Source organism: Pithys albifrons, chromosome 11, assembly GCF_047495875.1.
Source record: "Pithys albifrons albifrons isolate INPA30051 chromosome 11, PitAlb_v1, whole genome shotgun sequence".
NCBI classification, from domain to species: Eukaryota; Metazoa; Chordata; class Aves; order Passeriformes; family Thamnophilidae; genus Pithys; species Pithys albifrons.
In genome coordinates, this window is record NC_092468.1 from 25,826,856 (window position 1) to 25,841,986 (window position 15,131).

General features: G+C 54.2%; 1 protein-coding gene across 2 annotated transcripts in view; it reads right to left on the minus strand.

Moving 5' to 3' along the window:
* KCNAB1 (potassium voltage-gated channel subfamily A regulatory beta subunit 1) overlaps nucleotides 1–15,131 on the minus strand; it is a 61,561-nt gene that overhangs the window by 10,309 nt on the left and 36,121 nt on the right. For both annotated transcript variants that reach the window (XM_071566709.1, XM_071566710.1), the window contains exons 2-7: nucleotides 12,481–12,524; nucleotides 5,678–5,715; nucleotides 4,267–4,346; nucleotides 3,472–3,516; nucleotides 2,095–2,139; nucleotides 1,319–1,362 (exon numbers count right to left, since the gene is read on the minus strand). In XM_071566709.1, the coding sequence (XP_071422810.1) occupies nucleotides 1,319–1,362; nucleotides 2,095–2,139; nucleotides 3,472–3,516; nucleotides 4,267–4,346; nucleotides 5,678–5,715; nucleotides 12,481–12,524 (296 nt within the window). The remainder of the gene's footprint in view (nucleotides 1–1,318; nucleotides 1,363–2,094; nucleotides 2,140–3,471; nucleotides 3,517–4,266; nucleotides 4,347–5,677; nucleotides 5,716–12,480; nucleotides 12,525–15,131) is intronic.

Sequence of the window (15,131 nt, forward strand, 5' to 3'; positions counted from 1 at the left end):
TATGTACAGAATAGCTACCATTGACCTTAACGTTGTTTGCTCTGTGTTCTGTGAAGTTTTCCAACTACTGCCAGGGTTTGTCTGTCATTTCATGAGGCTGCTCCACAAGAGATGGGAAATGGATGCATTTGGAGCTCCTGTGGCACAGCTGCCCCTTCCCTGAGCACCTTCAGTGGCACCCCCAGCCAGGCACCACTTCACAGAGGATTATTCAAATTAACATTCAACAAAATGTTACCAAAACCCCACAAACCCCCCAACTTTCTCCAGCATTACCTTACTCTGACAGTCACACCTTAATGCAGCTGGATCCTGCAAACACTTAATGATAAAAACTTTCCAGGGCAATCCCAGATGTGTGACCTGGGAAACTGCCCATGCTCCAGGGATGCTCCTGGTCATGAATGGGAAGGAGAACGGAAGAAGCCAAAGCTGCACCCAGGGAGGGGCTGCTCTGCTTTGGACCACCTCCATCCCACCTGACCTGCCTGGGCCAGCACCAGCCAGGCTGTGACCAGGGGGCAGTGACATCCCGGGCAAGGGGTGAGTAATAGAAATATAGGAATAATATTTGCCATGTAATCCATGTTTTCCATATAATCCATGCCCAGCAAGGCAGGGTGAGGCAGCACATGGCATCGCTCAGCGGGACAGGGCACCGGATACCAGGAGCCAGGTGAGGGAATGGACAACAGACCTGAGCACCTGAGACAAACAGCACTGAGAGCAGAGCTCAGCCGTGCCAGCCAGGGCCTGGCACCCCTCCAGAGGCTATTTCTGCAGCCTGACATCATACCCACACCCTCAGCCTCCCCCCTCCCTGCTCGTGCCACCACAAACTGCTGCTGGGAAGAGCTGGGGGTGTCCCCAGAGCAGCCTCCTAAAGAGCTGGGGGTGTCCCCAGAGCAGCCTCCTAAAGAGCTGGGGGTGTCCCCAGAGCAGCCGCCTAAAGAGCTGGGGGTGTCCCCAGAGCAGCCGCCTAAAGAGCTGGGGGTGTCCCCAGAGCAGCCGCCTAAAGAGCTGGGGGTGTCCCCAGAGCAGCCTCCTGCAGCAAAGCCCAAGGGTCACCAAGCAGGAGGGTGGGAGGCTCTGAGTGCAACTCATCTGCTCACACCTTTGGAAAGGGCCAAAATAATCCTTTGGTGCATTCTGGGCACTTCACAGCCAAGTCTGTGAACTGCCCCACAAAGGGCTGGCACAGGGAGCACTGGGATCAAACAGACCTGGCTCATGGCAGAGCCCCCACCTTGGGCTCCAGGCAGCAGCATCCCCCTGCCCAGGGCACGTGGGCACAGCCAGAGCCCCCAGCCACACGTACCTTCAATGATGTGTTTCCTTGAGAGGCCTCTCTCTGTTTCAGCTCTGCAAGGGAAGAACAGCAACATGGCTGTGAGGGGCCAGCAACTGGGGAGCACTGACTGTGTGCTGATTTAAATACCCCCCAAATCACAGAATCCTACACTGGCTTGGGTGGGAAGGGACCTTAAAGTCCACCCAGTGCCACCCCTGCCATGGGCAGGGACACCTCCCACCAGCCCAGGGTGCTCCAAGCCCTGTCCAACCTGGCCTGGGACACTCCCAGGGATGGGACAGCCAGAGGTTTTTCAGGAAACCTGTGCCAGGGGCTCACCACCCTCACAGCCAGGAATTCCTTCCCAATGTCCTATCTAACCCTGTCCCTTGTCCTGTCCCTCCCTCCCTTGTCCCCAGTCCCTCTCCAGCTCTCCTGGTGTTCCTGGAGCCTTCTTTTCTCCAGGTGACCCCCCCAGCTCCCCCAGCCTATCCCAGGGCAGAGAGATCCAGCCCTTGGAGTGTCTCTGGGGCCTCCTCAGGACTCGCTCCAGCAGCCCCATGTCCCCCATTGCTGCTCACACCCCCTGGAGCCACAGGGATGCTCAGGGCAGAGCACTCCCAGCACTGCATCCTGGCCTTTGTGGGAAGCTGCCACCTCCACTAAGCTCTGACTCCTTAAGACACTTGGCAGATGAGGAGAAGGACAAGGAGAGCAGCAAAGCATCTCCCTGGTGCTGTTACTCTGCCCCTGGCTGTAGGGCTGGAGTAGCAAACACCAGCACGAGTCACTGGGAGACTTACTTGCCACCCCAGTACAGCTTTGTTGTTATGACCAGACTGGACCTCCTGCAAACAGAGCAGAAAAAATATCATTATTAAAAAAAATCAGTATTAAAAACAAATATGAATAACCAAGCAAGGTGCTGCCCATCAACAACTTCCAAAATCTAGGAACAGCATTTCTGCTGGCAGCACTCAGAGAGGAAGGAGCAGGAGTGACCTGTGGAGGAGACACCGACTCCAGAGTGGATCTGGGGGGATTAGTCCTGAGCTGAGGGAACCTGGGCAGCCCCTGAGCAAGGAGGAGCTTCCCTTGTGTTGGGGAATGGCATCTCTGTGCCCAGGGAGCTGCTCCTCAGCCACGGGGTTTGAGCAGCACAGGGGATCCAGGCTGGAATTGGTTTAGAAGATGGAAAGCAAAGCATCCTGGAGGTGTTTTGGCAAAATATGTATTCATAAATATTTAGGAAATGAGGAAATGGAATGAAGTTGCACCAGGGAAAGCTGGGACTGGACATTAGGAAAGGGGCCCAGAAATCAAAACTAATTCAAGTGGAGTGACCAAAAAAACCTCCAAACATTTTTAATTACAGTGTGAGCAATCTCCAAACCCTTAACCAAGGGCTGCAGTGCTATTGCCTCCTGCCATCCATGTCCAGTGCTGCTCATTACCATGCAGTATTCCCAGAGTTAATAAAACTCAAGAGTGATACATCTGAATTAATCTATAAACTCCTACATGATGTTAAATCAAGGATTTATCATTCTCCAACCACCTTGCTGCATAACCAGACATGTACAGCACAATTTCTCCAGCTTCTGGTGGATTTTTTTTCTTCCACAGCACCCAGAATATTTCTTCCTGAGTAATCCCTCAGCCCTAACACAGGGATGCTGATTTTGGAGAGAGCACCACCAGAACCCACCCTTCAGTCAGTCTGGCTGTGACACACACAGGAGGCCTTTAAAGATTATGTAAATGCTCTTAAAACTGCACAACATATGCTAATGTGCATCATTTAAATGAGGTATCATCTCCTACCAGGCTCCCTGAGATGAAGGCCCATCACAGCTTTGCATCCTTAATCCACACCTCGGGGGCACCGATCTGGTACAGCCACATCGCCCACCTCCCAGGGCAGTGGGCACTGACAGGATGGCACCAAGGGATGGGCACAGCCTCCTGAGCCACTGGCACACCCAAGAAATCCAGCAGGGTGCTTTTACTGGGCACTGGGAAGGTCTGGTTGCTCCCTGTGCAACCATCACACACACAGGATGCTGCACCCACTCCCGAGATGGCACCACCTGGCAGGGGGAAGTTTTACAGTCCAGGAGGTTGTCTCATGCCAAGGGGTCCCCTTGGTTTGTGGGGGAACAGGGAATGCTGTACAGTACCTCCAGCCCTTCTTCTTCAGGATGTTGCCCAGGATGACCTCAGCCCTGTGCAAGAGACAGGCAGGAGGATGCTCAGCCCCACGGACACCATCGGCCCCATGTGCCCACCCTGTGCCCCCATGCCAGCTACAGCTCTCCCCTCCCCTCCTGAGAGTGCCCCCCAGCTGGGACAGATCCCATCCATCAATCCAAAGCATCTGATCCCCCCACTCCTGTGGGACAGCCCCACATCCCTGATCCCCACCTCTGCCTGACCCTGCTGTGGGAGGTGGAGCCACTCTGTCCCTCCCCACGGCAGTGCCACGATGCCCAGCACCCCTTCCACCTGCAGTCGAGCTGTATAAGTCATGCCAGTGGGATTCCCTCGGGATGGATGTTGCCCCTGCCCCACAGTGGCACTGGGAGCACCAGCTCTGCTGCAGTCAGAGCCATTCCCACCGGGAGCCCTCACAGTTCCAGGCCATCCATCACCATTAAGAGCCACTCTGACTTTTCATTTATCCAGGATATTTTTCTCCCTCTGCCAACAGCAAAGGGCACAAGACAAACATTCCAGTCTTTGCTGGGGACAAGAAGCTTTGGGTAATTTATGTGATTTCCTTTAAGAGTGCTCCAAACAGAAGGGCTTCTCAGGGGAAAGGGCTTTCCAAGCACCCCCAGAGCCCACCCCTGCCCGAGGGGCTGTGCAGAGGGAGGAGCAGAGCCAGGGCAGCCCCTGCCCCTGCCCATGGAGCTGGGTGACCTCTGGGGTCCCTGCCAACCCCCCCCCCCGGGCAGCAGGACCCTGGCACTCACTTGCCCGCCGCGTACACCTCGGCCGTGTCGAACAGGTTGACGCCGCTCTCGTAGGCGATGGTCATCAGCTGCTCTGCCACCTGCGGGCACAGGTGGGGCTGAGGGGCACAGGGCACAGGGCACAGCCCCAGCCAGCAGCCCCCTCCTGCTCTGGGAAACGCCCCTGGGAGCAGCAAAGGGGCTGCAGTGGCGCTGGGAGGGGTGTGAGCACCCCCTGCCCAGGGAGACCCCTCAGCAGGGCACCAGGGGTCAGGCACTGGGCATGAGAGGCACCAAAACACGGATTTACATCCATTTCCATTTGACTCATCCTGGGAGGAATTAATCTCTTCCCACAGGAGCTTTCCATCAGGAAAGCAGCCAAGAATTTAATAGGTTTACAGAAGACACTCTGCACAGCTACAGAATTTAACACAGAATGGTAAGACTTGAACCTTTTTCTGGCTCCCTGACAGGCTGTCCTGCAGCTCTCCAGAGATGCCATGGGGTATGGAAACACCTGAAAGTCACTTTATGGGATCCCCAGTGTGGTCTCACTGCTCCCTGAGGATTCTGCAGTCCAAGGGCTGGAAGCTCTAGGCCAGTGTCCCAAGGATGGTCATCCTTGGGCTGTGTTTCTGCCCTCTTTTTCCATGCATGACCCCATTGCATGGACATATTCAAGCTAAGGAGGGCAGGAGAACCAGGGAGCAAAGTGATCATCCAAACAAGTCATCTCACAGCACTGAGACAGGATTGAACCTGGGGAGCCACCAGGGGAAGCAGCAATACCATGGAAGACCAAGGAATTAAAAGGCTTGAGTACCCTTTGAGTTCAGGCTCTCAGGCTCTTTTCCTCATTCCAGAGCTATTTTGGTGGTTCTTCCCTGTCCTGGGGGAAGGCAGCTGAGTGGCTGCTCTGCCCTGGGCACTCACATCTGGAGCATACCTGGCATGGAGGGGCCCACGTGCTGCCCAGAGCCCCAGGACTAAGGGAGCTCAGGAGCCATCTGCTGCAGGGAGGGGCACGGAGCAATCCTGAGCTCATCTCTCTGCTTTCAGCTCATTGTGTACAGATAAACCCTCCTGGTGAGCTGAGCCCCTGCCTGTGTGGGGCCCATTCCATCCACCAGCAAAAGCAGAGCCCAGTTTCCACTCCAGAGTGGGAGCCACTGCCAGTGGGAAGGAGGAGGCATCGCTCTGGATGGCAGGGAAAAGGAGAAGGCTTGAAGGGATGCGGGGACAGAGGGGGGTTATTGGAGCTGGAAGAGTCCCAGTCACTGGGGTTTGCAGCAGCACTTTGGGCAGCTCTGCAGAGCCCTCTCTGCTGCTGCCCCTGCAGGGAGGGGCTGTTTGGGAGCTGTGGTTTCACTGAAAATGCCTCAAACTGGGGGGCACTTTGTGCTTCACACTCACAGCAAACAGCACTTACCTCGTCTGAGATCTGCCCTCCAAAAGTGACCCATGTCCCTGGAAAAAAGCAGGAGAACCTGTTACTGCAAGAGGGGTTTGACATCAAAATTCCACTTCCCCCAAATTCAGGCTCCTTGGGGTTAAGTGGGTTTAAAATGGGGTGAACTGGCTCAGAGAGGGGTGAGTGCCCAGGAGAGCTCCTGTGGGGCTGGCACCAGAGCCCCCTCTCCCAGGATGGCACAGCACATGGAGCCACTCTGGGCAGTGCCAGGGGGATGTTTCTCTGCCAAAATACAGTTTGAGTCAAACCACAGAATCACCATAGAATGGCTTGGGTTGGGAAGCACCTTAAAGGCCACACAATCCCACCCCCTGCCCTGGGCAGGGACACCTCCCACCAGCCCAGGGTGCTCCAAGTCCCACCCAGCCTGGCCTTGGACACTTCCCAACCTTGAAATCTGAAGCTCTTTGCAAAACAGAGTTTGTTTCCCAAAGCTTCACTTTGATAAATTGGAAAAAATTTATGATGCTGCCTCAACACGTCACTTAGGGAAGGAAAGTCTTCTTCAATATGTGTTTCAGCATTTCACATTGTACAGGCCAAAATATGGGGAAAAAAAAAATAAAAAAGATATTTCTTTTGACATGAAGTACTTAAAACCCAAAGTGACTTTTCCCCAGGACCTTTTCCATGAAGCCAATGCCCAGTGCCAGCAGAGCCCGTGGGCAGAGCTTCCCTTAGGCTGGCTCCAAACAGAGCTGCAGTTTAGGCTCACTTGCAGACTCTGCTCTATTATTAGGAAATCCTGGAGCATTATTTCTTTATGCCCATTGGCTCAAACAAAAGTAAATAGCCTGTAGTGGAAGCAACATGTGGATTTGACTGGATCATAGAATAGTTTGCACTGGAAGGGCCCTTTAAAGGTCACCTCGTCCAACCCTCAGGGAATTCCTGAGCTATTTTATATGTTTGCACTTAAGGAAAACACATTTCCTAATCCAGTGAGATTTTCTCCATCCCTGGAAGTTTTCCAGGCCAGAATGGACTTCAATAATCCCTGTGGGTCCCTTCCTACTTGAAATATTCTATGACTCTAAGTTGGACAGGGCTTGGAGCAACCAGGTCTAGCAGAAAACATCCCTGCCCTTGGCAGGGGGTGGAACTGGGTGGTCTTTGAGGTCCCTCCAACCCAAACCAGTCCATGAATTATGATCTGAGCAAGACACAGCCTGTGGTGCTGGTGAGAGGTCGAGCTCTGCTGCTGCCAAGGGGACACCTCTGATTCTCCTGCCTGGGGGCACTGACAGGGATGCAGCAAATCCACAGGTGCTCCCACACCTTCCCTGGAGCTGGACTGGGAGGTGAACTCGGAGCAGAGGCAGAGGCAGGGCCGGTCCCTGCTGCTCCCACAGCCTGCTTTGATCAGCCCTGGCTGCCACACAACAGGAGTTGTCTCTGTCAGGAGAATCTTGCCCTCTTTCCCTCAAAAAAAGGTCAATCTGAATTTTTTAATACATCAGGTTTCTTTGAGTGCAAATAAAGTTATTTAAAGATGCACAGAGTGTGAGTTCAGGCTGAGACTCCTGATTTCCTGCAGAACAACCCAAGCTGAGCTTTCACAGATCAGAAATGGGGAAATAAAAGAAATGAGCAAAGAGCACACGTATTTCTGGCTAATTTTGCATCAACTTCTGCTCTCTCCAAGGGCAATAACAGGGCAGGAGCTGCCCCTGCTACACCTCACAGACCTCAGGAGAAGTGTTTTCACTTACTATTGGAGCAAGAGGCTCTGGGCCTGCACAACAAAGATAAAAATGAATGCAGGTTTCAGTTTACCATTAAACTTCTTCATGTAGATAAAAAACCCCAACCAAATGAAGCCCGATTTCCATGTTAAAGCTTTGGAGGTGTTATTTTCATAGGAATACATTAAAATGTGTTTCTATCAAAAAAATGGGTTGAGTCTGTTTATCCCAAAGTGAGGATTTTTTTTTTCCAGAAGCAGCTCAGGTCCCCAGCACAGGTGAGAAGGAGAAGAATTATTTATTTATACCCCCGTGGCCTGCACAGCCTGCCTGGAATTCCTCTGGCCATGGCCTTGTGGCACAAACCACAGCCCACCAAGGGACACAAGGGGCACAAACCACAGCCCACCAAGGGGCACAAACCACAGCCCACCAAGGGGCACAAGGGGCACAAACCACCAAGGGGCACAAGGGGCACAAGGGGCACAAACCACAGCCCACCAAGGGGCACAAGGGACACAAACCACAGCCCACCAAGGGGCACAAACCACAGCCCACCAAGGGGCACAAGGGTGAACTGCTCAAGGGTTTGGCACCTGGAGCTGGCCATGGCACAGGAATCCCCCTCCTCAACCACCCCTGGGCAGCCAGGGGGGCACCCACACCCAGAGCAGCTGGGGCAGAGGCACAGAGTGACACAAATCCCTTTTAAAATAAAATTTAAAAAAGGGCAAAAACAAGCACAAGGCACACTTGGCATTTCAAACAGCAGCCAAGGATGATTCACAGCCTCAGCCAATACACTCATTTGGGGAGAAAAATATACCAGAGAAAGATACATCTTTTTTTAATTGCTACTTTTCCCCTTTCCAAGTCAGTGCCTTTCTCTTGCCTCTCCCAATTCCTGGTTTATAAAGACAACCCCCAGCCCAGGCTCAGCATGACAGTGACAGACAGAGCTCCCTCTCCTGCTCCTTGCCCACCACCGTGTTCCTTTGCCTTGGAAAACAGCTTCCCAGCTGCACCTCCTCCCCTTCAACAGGAATTTCTGCCTTCAGAGCAGCTTTGGCTCCATTTCCATCACACCCCCGAGCCCAGCAAGGTGTGATTCTTAGTGGGATTTGTGCCAATGCAAAATCCGCCCCTGGATAATGGCACTGCCAGCAGATGTGTCACCTCTGCAGGAGCTCCTGGCTGAGCTCCACGGCTTCTGCTCCTGCCAGCACAGAGTTAGCCCTGCCCTGCTCCTGCCCAGGACGGTGCCACACGGAGCTCTGGCACGTGGGGCTGCTCTGGCACCAGCCCTGGGCATGGCACGAGCCTGGGCTGGGCTTGGGTGCCCAAAATCTTTGCCCTGAGCAAAGACCAAAGGGGAAAACAGACATGTGACCACTTTGGGCTCACAAACATCTATTTTTGTAGCCAGTTTTGAGCCCAGGATATCCCAACAGTGACTGCAGGAGTTGCTCTTGTTTCCCCTGTGCTTTAGGAGATGGAATTGGGGTTTGTGATTTGGGATGGCTGGTTTTGTCCTGCTGCTCCTTCCCTTTGAGTCAGGGCTCATCACCCTGTTGGGGGCTGTCTCAACATTCTCTCAAAAGCAACAGGAATCCATGGGCAGGAGTTGCTTTGAACTGAATACATGAAAAGCATGACCTTGTTTTTCCCCTGCATCACAATCCCCTTTCAGATCCAGCACCAGGCAAAGAGCCTGTGCCAGCCCAGGGGCAGGTGGGGAAGGTCCCTCAGGTAAAGCCTCACCTGGAGGTGGCTCAGCCAAAGCAGGAGGGGAAAGCTCAGCCCGGGCAGGGGCAGCACCAGGAGCCCAGTGCCAGGGAAGTTCAGCCTGGCAGAGCACTGGGAGGTCCAGCTGCTCAGAAGTGATGCCCAGGCACTGCCCTGAGGGGTTCAGCTCCCCAGCAGTGATGCCCAGGCACTGCCCTGAGGGGCTCAGCTCCCCAGCAGTGATGCCCAGGCACTGCCCTGAGGGGCTCAGCTCCCCAGCAGTGATGCCCAGGCACTGCCCTGAGGGGCTCAGCTCCCCAGCAGTGATGCCCAGGCACCACCCAAGCGGCTCAGGGACCCTTCCCAGGTGTCCCTGCCTGTGGAACACGCTGCCAACACACCTGTCCTGCACTTGCTCAACGCCTGTGGCCCTTCATGCAGCAAACACAGTCCCTGCCTCGTGAGCTGGCACAGGCAGGATGGCACTGAAGGGCCTTCCTGCCTTTGATTCCTGCCCCACTTCCCGTTGCCTCCCCTGGTTCATGCTGCAGGATGGAGCACACTCCCACCTTGCTGAGGTTTTGCAAGGCTTTAGAGGAGGACTGCTGAGCCTTCAGAAACTTTAGTGAACCTTAAATTAGATTTTCATGCTGCAGAGAGCGTAGGGAAACACATTTATCTTTGGGGGAACTGCAACAGAGAAGCCATTTAGAAAAGTCATATAAAGGCAGCACTGGGAACAGACACCTGATGGATCTGCAGTGGGAGGGATGGGACAAGGGATGACAGTTTTGAGCTGAGAAAGAGGAGATTTAGATTAATTAGGCAGAAGTTGTTCCCTGGGAGGGTGGGCAGGCCCTGGCACAGGTTGGGCAGAGCAGCTGTGGCTGCCCCATCCCAGGGAGTGCCCAAGGCCAGGCTGGACAGGGCTTGGAGCCCTCTGGGCTGGTGGGAGGTGTCTCTGCCCAGGGCAGGGGGTGGAACGAGATGAGCTTTAAGGTCCCTTCCACCCCACACCAGTCTATGATGCTGTACTGCAAGAGAAACACCTGTCCACTCCTGAGAATTCCCAAATTTCTGGCTCTCCAGCTCTCCTGTGCCCTGTTCCTGCACCCAGGGCTGCTGGGCGCAGTGCTGTGCCCAGGCTGAGGTGCCCAGCAGGCTGCCAGCCCTGCCCAGCCCCCAGCCCTGCACAGCTGTGCTCACAAAGCCTCAGCATATTTAGATGCTGCTGCAGTTCCACCCGCTCCAAATTAGAGAGCAGCTCCACAAAGTGGTTCTTTCCCTGCTTCCTTCCCAGAGCTTTTCTCCAGCACCACATCAGCACTTGGGGAAGCTGGGAGCAAGATAAATAAACCCTCTGCACACACAAGACAAGTCCTTCCCAAGGCTGGGTCTATTTTAACCAGAAGGGCTCTTGGCAGAGTGGGCCTTATTTATCTGACTTGTGATAGGGGGTGACTTTCACAATTCACTCTATTTTAAAATCAAACATCAAAGCACATTGGGAAAAACTGAGCTGCCCCCTGCCCTGTGGGCATTGCCAGCCCTGGCAGGATGGAGCTGGAAGGGGATTCTCAGTGGTGCCCAGCAGCTCTGGGGGCAGCAGCCCCTCCCCTGGACCTCAGCAATGCCCAGCCCTGACTGTTGGCACCTGGGCAGGGACCCCCCTGAGCTTCCCCCAAACACTCCCAGAGCTTCTGGGCTCCATCAAGTTCCTGTTTTCCAACAAACAGCCCCCAGACCTTATTTTTCCATCTGAACAACAGCCTGAGCTGAATAATCATGGAATGGATTGGGAGGGACCTTAAAGCTCATCTTGTTCCAAACCACCTTCCACAGCCCAGGCTGCTCAGAGCTAATAAAGTTATTGTTAAATAGTGATATTACTGGAATTTTCAAAGAACTGACTACCAACCCAGACTGCATCCAGGATGGAATCTACTGGTGATTCAAGCCAAGCATCCTGTAGGATGGTCACAAACCTCCAGGCAGGACAGGAGTGTTCCCCTGAACTCACAGGTTTAAACCTCAGAACAGACTCCTTGTATCTGTATGTAAATGGATTTAAATACTCTGAGTGTGCATAGATGAACATTGCCATCTCAGATTCATCATTAGCTCAGGCTCATAATGAAGTTACTGTTGTGCTTATAGCTAATCCTATTGAGTCATTTTGTAAATGTTAAATTAGCCAACTGATTAAGCACTGCCATTGTTGTGTTGATTAAGCATTGCTAAATCCTTTAGACCTAAACCACTGATCTGGTCTAAGGCCAAGCTTGGCTGCTCTGAACTTTGTGACTCCAGGAGGGTCTCCTGCCCTTTGCATCCTCACCCTTCCGTGTCCCACTGGCCACTTCAGTCATTGTAGACTGATTTTAATCTGATTTTCCTTCCTGTGTTCTACCTATGCAGTAATAGAATGAACTGTGCCATCAGACTCTGCCACCCTTTCACAAATTCATACAAAACCTGGTTTGCTGGTACCCTTTCTGGTGATCCTTCAAGCAACACCAGTCCTGCTGGTGCCTCCACCCGCTGTGCCAGCCCCTCTGCCCCCCAGCACAAGGGCCCCTTTCCCCAGGGCTCTGGCAGAGCAGAACACCCACCCCTGGGGGGCTCTGCCCAACCCCGGGCACTGAGGCTGCTGATGCCCAGCCTGGCACTGTGGGCAGGTGCCCACAGCAAGGAAACAGCCTCCTCCTTTCCACAGCATTCGGTTTTTATGAAAAAAATAAAATCTCTGTTTTGAAGCACCTGCCACGTGTGGCTGAGCTGCCACCCAGGGGATTGCTGGGCTGGGTGATTTGGGTTATCCAGCCCAGGGCACAGGAACAGCCACGGCCTGGGGGGCTGGGACTGGGGGGCTCAGAGAGGCCCCTGGGGAGCAAAGACCCACAGGGGAAATACTGATAAGGGATTCTTGGGCTTTCAGGTCAGCACAGGAATAACGAGGGAACGGAACAGGAACCTGCCCCCAGCCCAGGCAGGTGGGCAGCCCCAAGGCAGGAGCTGGGACACTCAGAGCCCTTGGGGACACCCACAGCCCCCCGGGGGAGGGGGGGGGGGGGGGGAGCACCCTGGGGACACCCACAGCCCCCGGGGGGGGGAACACCCTGGGGACACCCACAGCCCCCCGGGGGGGGGGAACACCCTGGGGACACCCACAGCCCCCCGGGGGGTGGGGGGGGGACACACCCACAGTAATCTCAGATGTGCCCCCTGAGGGCTGTTCCTGACGGGCACTGGGGCACAGCACAGGGATTTTGTGCCACAGCAGAGGGATTTGGTGCCACAACCCCAGTACAGCTGAGAGGGGAGAACGTCACCGCAGCCAAAGGGACTCACCCAGTCCAAGGCACGACACCCTCAGCCCGGATTTTCCAAGGTTCCTAAAAGGAAAAGAGAACAATTAGAAAACCCTGTTCAGCTCTCAAGGGACACACAACTTAACCCAGAAGCTGGAAAGGACAAGTCCCAATTTTTTTGTCCAAATCATCTGCTTTGGGTGCTGACCAAGCAGTCTGGGGTAAGTCATGCACATTTCCTGCCCTTTCCCAGAATCCCAGACTGGTTTGGGTGGGAAGGACCTCAAAGCCCACCCAGTGCCACCCTTGCCATGGGCAGGGGCACCTCCCACCAGCCCAGGCTGCTCCAAGCCCTGTCCAGCCTGGCTTGGACACTCCCAGGGCTGGGACAGCCACAGCTGCTCTGGGCACCAGTGCCGGGGCCTGCCCACCCTCCCAGCCAGGAATTCCTTCCCAATATCCCATCTATCCCTGCCCAAACTGGTGGATTCTCCACAAACCAACACCCCCCAGTTTCCCACCCAAGTGGAGGCAGCACCAGGACCCCCAACAGCAGCTGCTCTTCCACATCCACAAGATAAAATGATCACCCTCCTCCCAGAGCTGTGCTGGAGACAAGACAATCAGCCCCAATGCCACACAAGGTGCCACACATCAACCCCTTTAATTAAAATCCCCTCTAATTCCCCCTCCTGCTCTGACCTCCACAGCACAGGTAGGGCTGGGCAGTGTTCTGCCAGACCAGGGTGTAATTTAGGGGCCATCCATCTCCTCTCTGCTGCAGAGCACCACAAACATCCCCAGCACTTTCTGCTGCTCCTGCTGAATTATTTAAAGGCCAATAAAATAGAAGAGAAGCCAAAGCCCTGCTCACCAACAAGCAGGGTCAGGGAAGGGGGCAGCCAAAACATCTGACATTAGCACAGGTTGTGCCCTGTGCTTTCAGCTCTTTCTCTTTGTACACACTTGATTTTGTGGCCATTTCAGGTTTCCATTCCTATGGCACAATTTCCCACTGGAGCACAACCAAAGGCATCCCCGGGGGGCAGGAGGGGCAGCCCCACACCAGCCAGCACCCCTGGCACTGAGTGCCCACCCAGGGCCCCTTATGCCACTGCTGCACCCAAAATTCAGCCCTGCTGATGACAATTGAATATTCTGGGAGAGACAGTGACTTGACCTGGAGTAGCTGCTTGAGAAGCTGCAGCTGCCTCTGCAGCCCCACGAGCCCCAGGGCTCACAGCAGGGCTGGGGCAGGCACTGACCTGATTCTTTTTTCTGTTCTATTTTTTCTTCTTTTCTTTTTTCCATTTCTATATTTTCTTTTTTATTTTTTTTCTCCTAGTCTTTTTCCTTTGATTTTTTTCCTGAGTGCAGGCACAGCTGGCCCTGCAGCCCAGACCCAGAGCAGCACAGAGGCTGCTCATCCTCCCCAGCACGGGCTGGAACCACAGAAGGTTCCAGGCACACCCCCAGCAGCTGCCTGGGGGCTCCAGAGGAGCTGCAATACTGCAGGAATCCCAAATTCCTGGGGTTGGGATTGGACTCAGCCCAACCCCTGCATGGCCCTCTGGAGCCCAGGGCTGCTGCCCCCCCCCCCAGACAGGCTGGGATTATTTTATAGAAGAGGGGATTTAAAATCCTGTTTCTCACTGACCTGTTCTTTGCCTTTCAGAGTCTGGCTGTGCACAGGTTTGTGAGGGCCCAGCTCAGCCAGGGGCCCCTCTCCCTACACAAATATGAACACACACCCTTTATACACCCGTTTGCATGTATATTGTTTATATCTACTCCTCTATGTATAGACACACTCCCTTTATCTGCATGCCTACACATACCCTTCATGTGTAACCTTCTATATACACACCCCTGCACACTTCAAATACATATATGCATGTTCATATTGTTTGTATGTTCCCCTTTTATACACATATGACTGGATCTCTACACACATATACCTGTTACCTGCATGCAAACACATCCTCTACACACACCCCCTGATATATATATATACATTTATAATTGCATATGTAAGTACAGGCTGGGAGTGGATCTCTGGGGTGTTTCCGTACATTTAGAGGGCTCAGCACTCCCCCAGCAGCAGGATCTGCTCCAGGGTCTCAGCCCAGACAGCAGGGACTGTCCTGTCCTGTCCTGTGCCACAAAGCCACATCAGGGCTTGCCCCTCTCCACTCCAGGGATTTGGGGGGGTAAAACACACTCAGTCTTCTTCCAGGGACCAATAACCAGCTCTCTGAAGAGTCTGCTCAACCAACAAATCTGGACAGAAATATTGTGTTTGGATTTCTACAGCGTTGCCATTTACTCAGCACACACATGACCTGGATATTTGGGAAAATTTATGTTGAGAGTCGACGCTGAAAATGCCAAGTTTCTGCAGTGCAAGATCTCTCTGCAAAGGGAGCTCAGAAGGTGAGGGGCAGGAGGATCCCTGAGCCCCTGGTCCTGCCTGGGGGGCACCACCAGGTGAGGGGCAGGAGGATCCCTGAGCCCCTGGTCCTGCCTGGGGGGCACCACCAGGTGAGGGGCAGGAGGATCCCTGAGCCCCTGGTCCTGCCTGGGGGGCACCACCAGGTGTGCTCCCATGCCAGGGCACTCAGACACACTGCAGGGAGGGGGAAAGTGGAGGGACCCCACTCACACAGGGAGCCCCAAACCCGGTCCCTCTGG